The 16,893-nt window shown below is 42.0% G+C and overlaps 2 protein-coding genes across 3 annotated transcripts; both read right to left on the bottom strand.

Moving 5' to 3' along the window:
* Positions 1-3,183: 3,183 nt before the first annotated feature.
* Positions 3,184-10,221, bottom strand: LOC101868193 (hepatitis A virus cellular receptor 1 homolog). The gene is made up of 8 exons (XM_005147304.3): positions 9,950-10,221; positions 7,642-7,986; positions 7,019-7,069; positions 5,130-5,206; positions 4,811-4,867; positions 4,508-4,622; positions 3,935-3,974; positions 3,184-3,537 (listed from the first exon to the last, which is right to left on the bottom strand). Exons 1-8 carry the CDS (start codon positions 9,996-9,998, stop codon positions 3,444-3,446), a joined length of 828 nt encoding a protein of 275 aa, XP_005147361.2. The 5' UTR covers positions 9,999-10,221; the 3' UTR covers positions 3,184-3,443.
* Positions 10,222-14,763: 4,542 nt separating this feature from the next.
* On the bottom strand, positions 14,764-16,357 carry MED7 (mediator complex subunit 7). Of its 2 annotated transcripts, none has more exons than XM_005147305.4 (2): positions 16,295-16,357; positions 14,764-15,717 (listed from the first exon to the last, which is right to left on the bottom strand). In XM_005147305.4, the coding sequence occupies exon 2, from the start codon at positions 15,696-15,698 to the stop codon at positions 15,006-15,008; it is 693 nt and encodes a 230-aa protein (XP_005147362.1). In that variant the 5' UTR covers positions 15,699-15,717; positions 16,295-16,357; the 3' UTR covers positions 14,764-15,005. The 2 variants fall into 2 exon arrangements, with proteins under 2 accessions (XP_005147362.1, XP_030903237.1); XM_031047377.2 differs by lacking the exon at positions 16,295-16,357 and adding an exon at positions 16,136-16,235.
* Between the last annotated feature and the right edge of the window lie 536 nt (positions 16,358-16,893).

Raw genomic sequence — 16,893 nt, 5'->3', positions numbered from 1 at the left:
TCTGCATGGTACTACTATCAGAGATTTCAATATACTATTTGTTTCGCCCTAAGCTCCATTACTATTCTGCAGGGCTGAGCAGCAAGAAAAGCTTTGTGCTCTTACATTCCTAAACCTTTGGCTTTGTCTCCACCTGACTTTGCCTTCACTTATATTTTCTTAATCCTTCAATTCCTCTGATTGTCCCTTTTGCTTGAAGACCCCTCTTTTTTTTCTCCAGCTTCCTATTTTCTACTTGCAAAGACAGCCTTGGAGGCACTCTCACAAATGCTTTCTCTGCTAAACAACATCCTTCCTAAAGATCTGCAACACCATCTCCAAGAAATACTTTTTACTCGTTCATTTTTGCTGACAAATTGATAAAGAAGTTCTGTGGAAGTTCTTCCCTAGGAAAGGTGAGTAATAAAGCGAAGGAATTCAGGGCACTAGTGTCAAGAATGGAGAGTTGCAGAGAGACAAAATTTCATGCAAATAAACATAGTAGGAGAGATATTCCAAGTTCCAAAGATAAAATGATGGGCTTTAACCCCCTCAGGAATGAGATTTTGGGCATAAAATAAGTAGCCAAGCTCATAAAGATGTCACCCCTCTGTTTGATAACATTGGAAAAAAAAAGGCAAACCAAATTCTAGCAGTTATTAGTAAAGCCATAAAAAACAAAGCAGGAGACAGCATTACCCCACTGTGCAAATCTACCTTGGATTCTATGTGTAATTCTAGTCCCTTCAAGAGCATATTTTAAGATTCAGAAAGCATCCCAAAAACGGCAAAAAGAATGGTGAAATGTATGGGAAGAAGTTCCACAGGAGAATCAGACAGGCAGTCCAAGATGAGTCAGTCTGGAAATAAAGATAAGCTATGGGGGACTGGGAACAGGTCTCCATAATCTCGAGTAGCACAGGCAGGCTGGTGAAGGATTAGCTTTTCGGCATTCCACACACATAGCATCAGAGAAGGACTCTTGTCACTGCAGACCTGTGGGACTCAGTGTAGGAGGCCACCTCTGATTAACTTCCTCACCCATCACACCACCACTACATTATGTGGCATGAAGTAGTCTCCCAATAGATTCGGCTCCAGCAAAGCCAGGATGCCTGATTTCTTTTACCAGCCAGCTGATGCTGCTGTAGCCAACTTAGTAGCAGATCAAGCAGCATGAAGGTCAAAGAACTATTCTGAGTTTATTCTGAATGAAAGTGATGATGCAATGCTGCTCTGTACCCTCACATGTCTCAGAGCATCATAAAGAGCAGCCAGTGGGGACATACTCAACAGTTCAGCAGCATCCTTTTGTCAGTAATATAAAACAGGTTAACCAACAGTCAGTAAAATATTTAGTTTGCTGTACTCTCCCAGGTACAGCTCATACAACGCCAAGTACATACAGCCCCATCTGGTCTGTGAAGAGAACTAACGAAACCCGATGCATCCAATATCCTGCCACCATTTTCCCTGCAATGATCCTAGCTGCTCCTCTGTTTCCCACCACCAAGCAGTGTCTGTGAACTAATGCCCAGCTTATGCCAGTGCAGGGAGCAGCTGAACCCCATCTGGGGCACAAATTTGTGTCAGTATCCAGCTACCATTTTCCATGGAGCTTGTCCAAACGGAGTCAGTCACTGTGTTGCAGGTGTCCAGGTGTCATGGTTTAAACCAAGTCCACACAGCTCGTTCACTCACTCCCACCCTTGCTCTCCCGACTCCTGGAGAGTTTGGAAGGAGAATCCAAAGAATGTAGCCCCCACGGGTTGAGATAAGAACAGTTTAATAGCTGAGGTTTAACACAAATCACTACTGCCATTACTACTACAAATAATGATGATAAAGCCAATAACAAGTGAAGAGAATACAACACCTCACCAGCCACCGACCCATAACTCACCCCACCCTGCCCGACTGAGCACTGACCGATACCTCCTCCATCCCCCCAGAGCTTCAGCCCTTCCCGATCTCTCCCGGTTACATCCTGGGTATGACGTGCTATGGTATGGAATACCTCTTTGGCTAGCCTGGGTCAGGTGTCCTGTCTCTGCTTCCTCCCGGCCTCCCCTCCTCCCTGGCAGAGCATGAGCTCAGAAAAGGCCTTGGACAAACCAAACACCCGAGCAGTAACTCAAAACATACTTGCTATCAGCAACCGTTCCCAGCCCAAAAGTCAAAACACAGCACTGCATCAGCTACAAGAAGGAGAAAAAATGACTGCTACTGCTCAAACCAGGACACCAGGGAAGGAAAAGGATAAAAGCAGCATCATACCAGCTTTGTTACTTTTGCAAGACTGGCCTAAATGCAGCAGAGTGCATTGGAAAAGGCCACCCAAAATCCAAGTGTGCTGAGAACCAGGAAAATGTGGCTTGCTTTCTGCTCCTGTGCTGCTATCTAGTGGCTTCTTGCAGGCAGAAGGCAAACGGAGAGAGCTGTCTCAAAAAAATCAGTTTGCAGCTCATAAACTTTACCACACTCAGTGTGACAGCAGCTTGTGTGCAGCTGGATGACCCCTTAATGGACTAACAGGGTTCCCAGTGCCACTTGCTCCTGTCTGGGGCTCATTATGAAATACCTGTTCCAAGATCCACCAGAATGAGTGGAAGTAATGAAAAAGCACAGGGTGCTGCTGCCTGCATGTATTTGTATGCATTATGCTGCATATCCGAGGTGAAAAAGACACAGAAAAAGTGATGTATATTGCAGAGGAAAACACATTTAGTCATAGTTCTCTGAAAACAAGCTGTGAGTATTCTGCATGTGGAAATACTGATCCTGTAGGCTCTGAGGAGAGCTCATGAAAGGGGGTCAACAGCTCCTCTAGATTTAACTGTGGATGGACAGGAATTAGTACATTGCATTATTGAGCTGTTACCAGGACTGGAGATATCTGACTTCAATGCAAATTCAACCAAATGTATATTGAAATACTAACATATCAAGTTTTATTATGTGTCATCTTTGTCATGGCAGCTATTCAATTGCTTCTCCCTCTGATGGCACCACTCATGTAGCTGGTGCTTCTGCCCTATGAGGGCATAGATTCTTTTGTAACTGGGAGATTAAAAAAAAGGTTTGTCTTCACTGTGTATTGTAAGTGTGTGGTTTTCCTTTTCTGATGAAATTGCTATTCTGGCATTTCCTTCTTTGTTTTTTTTTTCCAAAAAGGAAAAGAGAAGTTGAAGCAGATAATAAATATAATGGTAACTTTCTTTAGGGTTTAATAAGTGGATTCTGGAAATTTCCATTCCAGTCAGCAGGGTTTCTCTTTCTACAACAGGCTGGTAAAAGATTTTATTACAAGTGTGGCTTGTAATTTGTTTTATCAGAATAATGTGAATAATGCTTCAATAGTCCAGTCACATTTAGCTGCTGAGCAGAGGAGCAGAGGGAGTCGCTAATATTGTTCAAGCCATTTGATCTCCCAGCGCTGACCAAGGCAAGCATGCATACAGTCCTTAGTGCACTATATAAATGTTTTCCTCTGCATGGACATCATCTTCCAGTGCACTGCGTTTCCCTGCACCTTCTGGCCTCCAAAATGCAATGAAGCTGAACGAAAGAGTAAAAACCATGCTGTTAAACATAACACAGACAATAGAAACAGAGAGAGCAGAGAGTTACATCAACCAGCCCTCTGGAAAAAATGTAAAATATGCAAAACCCCACTTATCTAAACATGACTGGCAATGAATCATTTTTCCACTTATGAGACAACCCACACCTGAAGTTCGCCTGCTTCCTAATGCAATGAACTGACAGTTACATTCATTTTCGCTTACTAACGGTAAGTAGCAGAATTTAGTTATTTCTTTTTTGCAATGTGTCCTATTAACTTGACATTAAAAAAGAAAGTTGAAGCTTGTGCCGGACTGGTCTGCTTACTGCCAACATTTTATTTCTGCAACCTAGTTTGTCCTATTAGCCCAAGTAGAAACAGAATACTTACTTTGGAAAGTCACTCATCTTCTTTGTATTGAATAAATATTCTAAGGACCATCAAGAATGAAATAAAGAAAAAAAAGAAAGAAAAAATAATTTTCTTTAAACCATCAGAAGCAAGCAGAGGGTTAAAAAAAAAACAAGTATAAGAAACTAAATAAGGGAACTTTAAGCAGATATTTTCAGTACAGGAAATTACCATTATTTCCTATGAAATTTAATTCATATGGCTTAGTCTAACCAAAAACCTCTATGCAGGAAGTCTGGCACACAGAAAAATATTGGATATTTATATAAAACCAGTACCCTTCCCATTATGATTGGGAAGGACTGGGACAACATGGCAACTGAGGCATGGGGAAGAGGAAAGGAGTGGAACAGGGGAAACGGGTTCATATCACATTTACACTTTGCTGTCCTGTGCCCTAGAGGCTAAGGGGGAGAGCTGAGCAACCAATCACAGTGCAGGGCACAGAGTGGGGCCATCCAAAGATCTTAGCTCACCTTCCTGAAGCAGAACACAGCTGTGATTTGTCATACTCAATCAATACTTGAATAACCACCTGTGGAAATTACTTACGTCTAGTGAGGAACAGAGCCAAAATCAGGATAGCTAGAAGGACCACAGATAGACCAATCCCAATGTATAGTACATTTTGTGAATGCTGCTGACTGGGAAGTGATACAGACACATTCTGTAAAACACAAAACAGATGAGCATTAATGGCACTGAGAGCAAGAAACCCATAAAGTACTCAAAGATCATTTATGTATTTGGCAGCTCTGTAGTAAAAGTCACAGTTTGAGCCCCATTTTACGGTAGTATAGAGCACCCCTCTGCTGTTAGGTGGTGCAACTTTCACTCCCCCATATCCTCCTATACCTGCAGGTTTGCAGTTACGTTCAGGCAGTCCAAGGTGCTTGAGCAGGGACCAGAGGCCTGAAAGACAATATTGATGTTTTCAAAGCTCTTCCTCCATTAGTAGGAAGTATTTTATGGATGCAAAGCAGGTTTTGTATTTTTCCCTCTTTAATAATGAGCACATAAGCATCCTTTCATAAGCACTAAACATGCAGACTATAAAAAACCCTATTCTTTTGCAGTCCAGCTAAAGCAATACCAGTGAACTGTAGGGATGACCCAATAACCTCCTGTCTATCCACTTTGTCTAGATACATTATAGCACAACAGAGATGCTTACAGTCTGAGGAGCTTCTGAAGCAGAAATTGATGGCCATGTTCTTGTGATGGTAGAGGATTCACTGGCACTCCCAGGAGCTGGGAAAAGGCAAGACAAACACATCACTTGCACAGGGAACCATTCTGCTTTGACAGGGAGGAATTTGTACTGCTGACCTGGGACCACTGAACTTAAGTATCTCTCTAACAGGAGTCTCAGCCCTGTGTATCACAAAGAGTTTGATACCTTCAGAGGGCAGCACAAAATGCTGAATGCTGAGCCTCTGCTACCCTTTACAGAACTTTGAATACCTTCTAGGTAACACTTATCTCTTGCTATTACCTTAACACAGTGCTTGGAAGGAGTAACCAAGGTAGGCTTCTGTTTCTGCAGCTATGAAGAGGCAGTGGATGCCTAAAGCAAACATGGCTTGTCTGATGAAAACTGACTAAGGGTTACTTCAGGGCCTTGAAAATGTGGTGCAGTGTTAGAGAAAGCAAGTGATCTTTCCCAGGCAGCTATAGAGTAAACAGACTGAGCAACGCGTGATGTGTTTGCATAAGGACCCGCAGCATATTTTGAGGTAATTTCCCAGAGCAAAGCTGTTTGCAGTATTTAAAAATCAGAGCTATAAACTGTCTTCCATACCATCAGTCTCAGTTTCTCCATGGGTTGTCAGATGATATACAACCCTCCTGAAAACAGAATTTCCTGTTCACATTATTACAACCCCAGCTTGTTCCTTTGATGTTTTAAATGATTACCCTGATCCCAGAAGCTTTATTTTGAAGAGGACAGAATCATCTGCTTCACTGGTCTCTTCTAGTGGAGATTCTGGACTATTCCTACATATGGCCACCTGCCTTTTCCAGCCTCCCTCTCTGTGAACATGCACATATTAACTTGTGTTTTGAAAACATAAACTGTTCTACCAGCAGCTGAGGAAGACGTCACAAGGTTAAGAAAACCTGTGAGTTCTAAGATTGGAAGCCATACTATCTGCAACTATAATAGAAACAGTTGAGAAAGTTTTCACTTCTTCTTCCAAGAAGGAAATGCAACTGTTGTGACATTTTAGAGTTGCGTAGGTGGAAACATCCGAGATGCAGGGAGAAATACAAAAAGCATCCCTGATTTTGCATTCAAAATCCAGAGATGAAGTTATTTACACCATGAGCTCTCTTGTGCACTAAAAACAAAAATTGTGTCTTTCAGACTGAAAAAGATGCAGCTGAGTGGGTATATGATCCAAGTCTATAAACTAGTGAGTGGATTGGAGAAACTGAGTTGTTCACTGTCTCTTCTGCTACAGTGCACATTATTAAATACGCACATAGGCTACAGAGGACGTGGGCAGCCCCCTGAGACACACGTTATAGCAGGGTAGAAGAATACTTGGTGCTGCAGCACAAGACTACTGCCCTGTTTCTACAATCCTCCTTAAGCAGCTGCTGTGGACTGCCACAGGGTCCTGAATTAGATGTACTTTGAGCTAGCCCAGTAAAACAGTTCAATATTATAAAGCAACAAATAAACTAGGTAGTGGAAACACCTAACTCCTAAAAGTTTGTGGTTTCCTGTTCATGGGATGCATTTCCAGAAGACACTTTAGCACAAATAAAACAACAAACCAAAACAACAGCCACAAGGAAAACAATGCTCACAGCACCAATAAAACATTTACTTAAGCATAACACTTGGAAGCAAGCTTCATGTATAAACATTCCTCCTGTTGGACTCTCCATAGAAAGTGAGTCAGAATTTAAATTCAAGTTCTGATCTCTGGTTCTATGGTCATGTTTAGTAAATTTTAACCAAATTTTCTATTGTCTGTCACTCTGCTTCCTAAGATCCCCATTTGTAATATAGTTTATATATGCTATTGAGATTAATACTTGGATAAAAGTTACCTGAGGTCTGTTCAGAGGTGTAAGTGTGAGGACTTGCAGTAGAGATCCTAGCTGGTATTAAAAAATAAAACAAAACCAACATATGTTATAATAAACCTTAGTGTGAATTTATGTGGTGAAAAGAATAAAGTGTTTCTATAATAAATTCACTAGCAGCAGCTACACAGTACATCTGCCAGTCACTTAGTTTGTACATTATCATGCTTTTCACAAACAGGACAACAAACAAGCCTATACTAATGCTTTGTCCCTGTGCTTTGCTCTAGAATCAAGGGAAAATGAACCACCCTTTTCTATGAAAACTATAATGCTCTGGATTAATTAATTAGACTGTGGTGCCCTTTCTCTTGAATTCTTCAAATAGTGTTTCTAAGAAAGCTCAGTAGCATTGTGCACCATGAAACAAAGCACCACATCCTTTTTTTAATTGCAGTGACTGTGCTGGGATTACAACAATGCCAAAGACAGCTTCATTTAAACAGCAGTAGCAGCAGTTCTGCAAAGCCCTAAAGATCGGTTCTATAGATGATTACAGAAATCATTTCCACCACAACTTTGAAATCCAGACCCAACAGCAGATTTAGCACAATGGTACTCGCACAAGAACACACCTCTGCACTCACCTTTCTCTATCACAACCTCATGGTTACTTCTCTGATCATTGAACCACCCTGGGATCTCCACGCGGCAGCAGTATGTCCCACTGTCTGCTTCCGTGGCATTAGTGATTGTGAGGGACACGTCACCCACAAGCAAGTTCCCTTCCAACGTATACCTGCTGTCATACTGTACTGTCACCTTCCACCCATCTGTCCAGATAATGGGCTGATAACACTTTGAAGAGGGGCAGCTGCCACGACCCCAGCACATTGATGTGATGTCCTGTGTACTCTTAACACTGTAAAAGCAGGGCACGGTGACATTCTGACCAGCCTCTCCTTTCACAACCGATTCTGATACTGTGGGGCCTGTGGAAAAAAAAGACAAACAGTTGTTGAGCACAGGGCATGCAAGTGGAAGCTTCTCACACATCTTGCGTGACCCAGTACCTCCCATCGTGCAAACACTACCAGGCACTGCTGGGTTAGGTTTTGCATGAATAGATGTGAATCCCAGCAGCGAGGGATAATGGTTGGGCAAGTGATTTGTTCAGAATGCGTCCCTAGCTAGAGAAAGAAGAAATACATTTTCTGTAGCCCCTGCAGGTAGGCAGAGAGGTAAAGAGAAAATAGAGTTTTGGATCTGCACATCTCTGTGGCATCTCTTTAGCCACATCCAGGCTGTTATCTTGTTAGTTTCTGCCTTAGATTAGATTTAATCCAAGCCACATATGGAGGAACATCAGGATTATTAAAATCATTGTGGGAAACCTTTCCTCCCTTTCCATGAAAAGCCACTAAATGGCAGGTTTCATCAGAATGATCACTACTGAATGCATTCCCTTTGTTCTTGCCTAATGCCAAATTTAGACCATTCCTAACAGGAGATATTTTCCAGAGCTTTTCTGAGAGATTTTATACCCTCTTCTTTTACTACCTTATTTTCTTTCTTCATTCTTATGCAGTTTCTAGCTTGTTTGGTTCCCATTAAAGGTCATTTTTCACATTTCCAGAAGGTTGTGTCACTCAATTCAAGTTAGAACAGTGAGACCTAGAAGCCAGCAGCCCATTCATCACTGTGAGATAGTTTATTTTGCTGTATTTAGACCAATCCAGTCAATATTCCCTCTAGGAGGGTTTGGATAAAAGCTGTGTTAAGTGCCATACAAAATCACTTGTGCTCTGGTGATCCAGTTGTAGCCAGCTTGTAACCGCCTTCTTTTAACAGGTTATGCATCAGGGCTCCTGAGTTGTACATTCTGTCTACTTGTACTTCAAAGAAAACTGTTTGTCATATTCTTACTACCACATATTTCTAACCCAATTCAGTAACATGGGATCATGTGTAAATACTTACATCTATCTGTATTAACGTTTCAGGGATAGAATTCTCTGCAGCAAGTACAGGAAAAAATATCTCTATTAAGTCTAGCAGTTTGTAATTAGGAAGGGAGCTCCCCAAGGCACATTTGCCAATGCGCACCAGTGGATCACATGCACTATATGGGCTTGATTGCAATTGTCCCTTGTGAAAAAGCTGTTTTACTTAGCTCAGTCATTTTCCTATGCTATTATAGCTAAAAACAACTCTGCAGAGATTTTGCCACAATAGCAAACTAGAAACTAATCTCTGAAACTAACATATTTTGTTTAATATAAAACAGCAAGCTTGAAATGAATCTCATCATAAAAGTCTTTATAAAGAACTACAAGGAACAGTATCTGTGATACAACTTTTCTGTCTGATGAATTTATCCTACCATCAAATTTTTAATGTCTGCCTATACTATTACCACCCTGCAACCTGTTTTTTTAGTGCTATTGCCTTTAACAGTATTTTCCTAGAACAAAAAAAGAGAATAAAAAATGAATTATTATCAGAATAAAAAAGGAGAAATTATCTATTTGTTCCAATAAAATTTTATATTGGCTAAAAACCACCAGAAGCCACAGTTGACTTTTACTATGTTTTCCTAAGCAGTCTGCTTCACAAGGCCTGCTGAAGTGAAATATCCATTTTACATGTTTTCTCAAATGATTTAAAGCTCTCTGCTCATCTCAGATCGTAAAACCAAAAGATAATTCAATAATAAGACTAGCAGGAACATCTTCAAAACCATCATACATACCTTCAACATCATTTTGCTTTAAAAAGGAAATAAGACTGTAAGAAGATTCTGAGCCACAGTGACAAAGTTCTATTCATAACACAAACATGCAGCTTCTGTGCCACATGGTCACCCTTCCGTTGTAACACATTGCAGCCCTCAGAAACATTGATGCGTGTTAACCTCATCCACCTCCACCTATTCACTTAGACCCACTTGGTTACCTGTAAACAGGATCAGAAGAGCCCAGTTCATCCAGAAACAAGATGACATCGTGGCTGGAGATGAGGAACGACACTCCTGACGACCCTCTGGGCATTCAAGAAAAGTTACCTTCTTCACAAACTTTTGGTTTTACTCCTTACTGTGCCACTTTCAGCCACAAATGCCCTTTTAGTCTGATCTGGATTGCCTTTCCTGTGGTTAGTCTGGTAATCTCAAGCAGCACAGGCAAGGACTGCTGCTGCTGGCAGTGTCCACAACTGAACTGTTGCTGACTGTGGTTTGACTAAAAGGTTAAGATACTTTGCAGCACTTCAGAAATCTACTTCTCATTTTTTCCAGATCTCTCTGATTACAGTAGATGAAACTGTTGTCAGCACCACTGAGTTGACACGGGACTCAGTAACCCATTGCCCCATACTGCCTCCTCTGCCCGTGTTTGCCACAGCAGGCAATTTGGATAAGAAATTACTCAGGCTATGTAAGGCTGTGGTAAATGGAAAGGATCTGGCAAAAAATAAGTTTCCTAGGACAAACTACTGAAGTATTTAATCATAAGTTTCTGGTTCTAACAGATCCAACTCAGAGCATCTTTAGGCAAATGCTGTTTACTTTGTAGGCTAGAATTTGGTTCTACTGAAAAGCTTTCCTACTCTTGCACAGTTGTAGCCCAATAGAGTTCAGTCTTTTTTCATCTGACTCTTAAAAATTCTGTATGCATCTGAGCTTTGGCAATATAAAGTAAAACATGCAGAATACACAGGACATTTCAAAAGCAATGTGGAAACCATATCATCCTAGGCTCAAGACTCACTGCAAAATGTTGCTGAAATACAGCTTTTGAGAAGTGGTGTTCCTTGGCCACTCTCTTTGTCCCTGGATTACCTAACTGTTCTTGAGGACATCATGTCTTTTCATGTTGCTTGGACTAGAAACTCAGCTGTGATCAAGTGTGTTTGATCTAGGGCCAACAAGTGTTCTTTGCTGAAGCAACTAACCTACCTCACACTGTTTTATACATACAGAATTAAGTTCTAAGCAGTAACTTGTTATCAACAACTGCAACAGCAGAGACGCTTCCAAAAGCATATCCAAAAGCATACATGAAGCTAGAATCAGAATCAACAAAGCTGCGTTGTCCATCTACCTTACATGAGAACAGTCACCAAAGTGACAGCTTCTTTAAGTGAAAAGGAGGAAAAACAAGAGATCAGAGTAGTTGAGAGACAAACACCAGCAACATACTTGTAGGAGAGAACTGAAAGGAAGGATAAAGGGGGATTTTTGCATACGGTGCCTGGAAACTGAACTCTTAAGAAAATGCTTCCTCTTTGCTCCTCCTGTTTGGGGAAACAAAAACTGCAGATAAGTGCTAGAGGAACAATTGTGATCATTAACAGCCATGACAGTGCATGGCACTGGCTGATAAACTCCTGGTGGTTCAGTGTGTGACACCTGCAGACCAGGACACATCCATTCTGCCACTTATCTGCAATGACATGCAGTGTGCACAGATCCACATGTATTCTTCTTCCACATGGGCCACATGTGAGCTCATTAAGTAAACAGGGTAGGAAAACAAGGAAAGTTATCCCAAAACTCTGCCTGAGACTGTTTTATTCACTTCACCCAGGTTGTTCTGTTCATACAATAGTCTACAGTAGTTTGGGTGCTGTCTGTATCCCCAGGAAAGCCATTCTGGTCACATAGTAAGAAAACGTGATAGCTACAGGGCAACAGTTAACCCACTTGCTTTAGATTTCACCTCACTTTTTCACTTTTTTTCATATGGAAAGCCTTGATATAATTTCTGAGTTTCTACTTGCCTGTTTTCCAAGTTCCTGTTTTCAGCTTGTGCAAGAAGTGAGCACTGTTTCTGTAGAAAATGTGCCAATGTCAGCTTTTTCATGTAGCCCTTTTAAGCAGATGCTCATTTTTTTCTTGACTGAGCAGAGTCAGATCACACTTTGTGAACATAACACCACAGCAAAACATTAAATATTGGAATAAGCTTAAAGCATTATTGAAAACATATTTTTTTTAGCGCTATTTAAAAGCCATATCATGAAATAACTTATTCTTCTTTCCTCCCTAGATGAATAGAGCTACCAGCTTCCCACTTTTGCCCACTGGTGACACATTTGGCTTCTCCGTATCAAGAAAGTTGTGGAACTTTTCAAGTAATTGTGCTACTTGTTAGCTCTGTACTTGTTTAGATAGTGTACAAGCAGGGCTGGGCTGTTCCTTTTCCTTCCTTTTTTTTTTAATTAGGAGCCAACAAAATGCTGACATCAACTTTATCTCATCAAGTTTCATAAGGCATATATAATCCAACACATATTGCACACATTGACATTTCAGAGGCAGGACACTTCAGATGTTTCCCATCCAAAAATAGAATCAGGAATTGCTGAGGTAAGGAAAGATCATCAGGAGCAAGTTAATTAACACACTGGAGAAAAGAATAGTTATAAACAAATTTGCTGCCTAGAGAGTCACATCATCCTGCAGCATCTGAAATGCCATTTCCTCAGACTCCACTGCAGCTCCCAACCATTGTTTTCCAAAAGCAAAGTTGTAATAGAAAAAGTGACAACTATCATTGCTTTGCTAGTTGACAATGGAAGAAGAAGTCCATGTTTTGGCTGAAAAAAAAAGCCCTGAAAGCCTCCCACAGCTTTCAAATGTTTGCCTTAAACATAGAAAAAGGATAATCTAGAATAAAGAAATTATTCATGAAACCTTTTTGACAATGAAAGCAGCTTTGAGTATACTTTAAATGACACAATCCCCAATTACCTCAATGGTTTCACAAAGAAGCTTACTGCAATTCTTAGCTGCTGACAGGACCCAGCTTGGGTAGTATTTTCGTACCCAGGCCTACAAATTTATTAAAAACATAAAAACTAAAAAAATATCAACAGAAAATCATTGATCATCTATGACAGTTCTTTTTGAATGGGGAAGTTAAAAGGACCACGACAAACTTATCCTGGAGGCACTAAATGTTTCTTCGGATCTTCCACGTGAAACAACATAGCAGAGAAGTAGATATGAAAACAATTTTGCTCGCTTGCACTTGTTTTAGCTACCTACAAGCAATACAAATTATATTTAGTTCAGAGAGAAGGAAGGAAGGAAGGAAACAGTAGTGGTTAAGGACAAAAGTGTTAGCTTTGTAGATTTATAAATTTCAAAAACCTCTTACTACTTCCTGTTGCTTGCACTTAAAATAGCAGATGATGTCCTCCAAGGAGTCATAAACATATTTTAGTTCATATGCACTGAGCTCAATCCCTACCACCTTTTGCCTGCCCATTTAAGTAATATTTCTGAAAACAACAGTTACCCAGTGAAAATGATTCTATGATGTACTCTAGGTTACCCTGCTCTTGCAGGGGGGTTGGGCTAGATGATCTGTCAAGGTCCCTTCCAACCCTTGGGATTCTGTGATCCTATACTATGGTGTTAACATGACAAAAAGACGGAGTTAAGATTTCCCTGACAGGAGGGGCAGGGTAAAGAAGCCACTTCTTCACTGTCAAGTCATTCTTTTCCTCTTGCTATAGCAGGGTTGATGCAACTCAAATGTTTTTTTAAAAACAGTTGATATGGATTCCACTTGATGGAGTACTTGCAGGCTCTTTCAAACTCCTAAGTTCTCAATGACTATAAAGCTTAATTATCTAGCCAGACTCTTCTTCCCAAGAAAAACTTAGCTGGGCACAGGGCTCACCTGAAAAGCAAATACAAAGCACCTGTACTGCAAAACGATCCACTTCATGCAGGTATCTTAACTATGGAGGAAATGTCAGTATATGCATCTATGTGTAAAAACCAAGGCAGGCATTTTTGTAAACTCAAGACTAGTTATGAATTACACCTAAGAAAATTAAAACCCAATTAATTTTAATTCATTTAGTTGTTCAGATTCCTGACAAGTGTGTCTCTATAAGGCAAATTATATTATCTGTGATATCATCATGGTTTAATTCCAGCTGGCAATTAAGTCACAGCTGGCTCACTTCCCTCCACCCTGACCCCTTCAAGCGGGATGCAGAGGAAAATAAAAAAATAAAAACCTATGCGTTGAGATAAGAGCATTTAATAATTAAAATAAGGTATAATACTACTACTAATGATAAAAAGGGAAATAGCAAAGAGAGATAGAAGACAAACTTCACAACAAAGCAAACAACTGTAATGCACAATACACCACCCACTGACCAATGCCCAGCCTGTCCCTAAGCAGCAATCGGTGGCTCCCAGCCAAGTCCCCCCAGTTTGTGCACTAGGCATGACATTCTATGGTATGGAATATGCCTTCTGACAGTTCAGCTCAGGTGTCCTGGCCATGCTCCCTCCTGGCTTCCTGTGTCCCTCCCCACTGGCAGAGAATGGGAAACTGAGAAACCATGATCAAGGTAAGAAGGACTTGACAATGACTAAACCATAGGTGCGTTATCAGCATTGTTCTCAGACTAAAGCCAGAACACAGCACTGTACCAGCTACTAGGAAGAAAATTAACTTTCTCCCAGCTGAAACTAGGGCAGTTATAAATAAATTTTTAGTTCTCATTAGTACAGTTACATTATGACCAAACCAGAAAGGAACAGATTTTGCAGACTTTATACTGAATTTAATATTGAAGTACACATTGCTGAAAAGATCCACTGATACTGTAAACAAATACACTTATTTGGAATGGAGGAACTGTCAATTGCAATTCCTCTCAGATCCCTTATTTGCTTCCACACTATAAAGCAATTGACAAAAAAAAACATACCCCAAAAAAACAGAAAGCGACAAGTGAAATTACAACAGAAGGTAACTTTAATCCGAGGCTACCACCTCACATGATGTATTTAACAAAAAGTATACATTTTGGTTCTACCAATAACCACACAGTTCACAAAACAAACATCTTCAGCTGCCTAGTCCCTCATGACCTTTAGCAGGTGTACAACACTCTGTCTGCTTGTACAGCAGCAAAACAATGCATGCCTTCAGAATCTATTGTGCCTCTCACTACAATGAGCTAAGAAAAGTGGGTTTTTTCATGTCATTTCATCAATAATGCTACACATAGCTGCATCTTTGTCTAAAACCTGATCTCTCTTGCTACCAGAACGCTTTCTCTGCTTTTCACTCTGTCCCATACAGTTGTTGCCATCACCAGGATCCATTGGTTCCACTTTCACTCTCAGTCCTCCCTCTGAAAGAGGCAGATCATCAGGCAAGGAAGCCAGGCAGTTCTGAATCATCTCTACAACTCGTTCCAAGTGCTTCTGAAACCGCTCTGCTGTTTCCAGACGTTGCCGTTTCTGCACCTCCATCATGACTCTCAGTGTCTCCCTAGCTTGGTGAGGGCGATACTCATTTATAAGATGATGGACGTGAACAAAAAGCAGTTTCAAGTCTTCAAGTTTCTCCTCTCGCTTTATACTCCCTGGACTCCTTATCAAGATATCCAAGAGGTCCAAAAAGTTGACCAGGATGGACATATTAAGTTTTCTTAATTCCTTCTTGTGGTCAAACTGCATTGGATGCAACCGTTCAATACCCTGGCTCTCCAAGGGTCGAATGATCAGATCATCACACTGAAACTGATTACCAAACATCATATAGCTGTCTTTCACTGGTGGAGGTGGTTTTGGAGCTAAGCCTTTACGGATATTTTCATCAGTGTATTCTTTTATGTACTGCATTGGAGGTGGAGGAAGAGCGCTCACTTGCTGAGGTTCACCCATTGTTGCCAGATGAAAATACCTAGAAAAATGTCCCCAGAAATACACATTAAACAACTTGTGTGACCACCTTATTGTACAAATAGAAACAAAACCAATACAAAGGAGAAAAATAAGCCAGAAGAAAGCCATTTCAACGCACAGAGTACAAGAAACCGAGTAAATCCGCACCAGCTTTTCACTAAGATATACTTTCAGCAGGATTAACTTCACCAGAAACACATAAAGCATTCATTTCCTGAACCATGACAGACCACCCTGCAAACAGAGCAGCCCGGGAAGACTCCTTCCCCAGCCTTGGTACGGTAACATCACGCCCCGCGACAGAAGGATCCGCGCAGGTCAGCGGCGGGCACGCATCGCCCTCAGGGGAGGTGGCGCCCCGGGCCCACAGTCGCCGCCAACCTCCCGTCCTCCTGGCCGAGACGAGCCGGACTAACCTAGGCCAGGCCGGGCTCCGGGAAGGCCCAAGCCCTGCCACAGGTTTGTCCCGGTCACAGCTGAAGACAGAAGAGCCTAGGTCGTGCTACGGCAAAACCCCAAAGGCGACTGACCCCGTACAGACGGCCGAGGCAGGCGCAGACAACCCCCCCCCTCACCTGTCCTCTCTGCCACCCTCAGCGCGACCGCCGAAACCTCACTTCCGACCAAAGGCCCCTTCCCCTCCCCTCCATTGGCTCGCAGCCTTCCCGGCTGCACTCTCTGATTGGTCCTTCCTAACGCCGGTCAGAAGCTTGCTCCACTCAGCGCAGGGGCTCCCTCTGGAGGCGGTGCCAAGCGCTGCCGGGAGGAGTGTAAGCCATGGAGGTGCTGAGCTGTGCGAAGCGGTGCAGTTGGGGCAAGGCTGTGCGGTGGCTGCGTGGTCACGGGTCGCGGATGCATGCTGCCTCGGCGGAGCGGAGGGACTGCATCCCTACCGCAGTGCACCGCACCGCTGATGAGGTCCCCCCAGAGGCCTGTAGTAGTGAGAGCGGTGCCGGCCTGGCACCCCTCCGAGAGTTCTCCGCACGCTGAAATACTGTAGTGGAGAACTGTGTGTAGTTCTGGTGTCCTCAACATAAGAAAGATGTGAGGCTGTTGGAGCAAGACTAGAGGAGGGCAAGAGGGTGATAAGAGAGCTGGAGCACTTCCCATATGAAGACAGGCTGAGAACATTGGGTTTGTTCAGCCTGGAGAAGGCTGCATAGAGACCTCATAG

The sequence above is a fragment of the Melopsittacus undulatus genome, chromosome 10, assembly GCF_012275295.1.
Source record: "Melopsittacus undulatus isolate bMelUnd1 chromosome 10, bMelUnd1.mat.Z, whole genome shotgun sequence".
Lineage (NCBI taxonomy): Eukaryota > Metazoa > Chordata > Aves > Psittaciformes > Psittaculidae > Melopsittacus > Melopsittacus undulatus.
The sequence above is the reverse complement of the archived record's forward strand: the minus strand, read 5'-3'. Positions and strand labels throughout refer to the sequence as shown.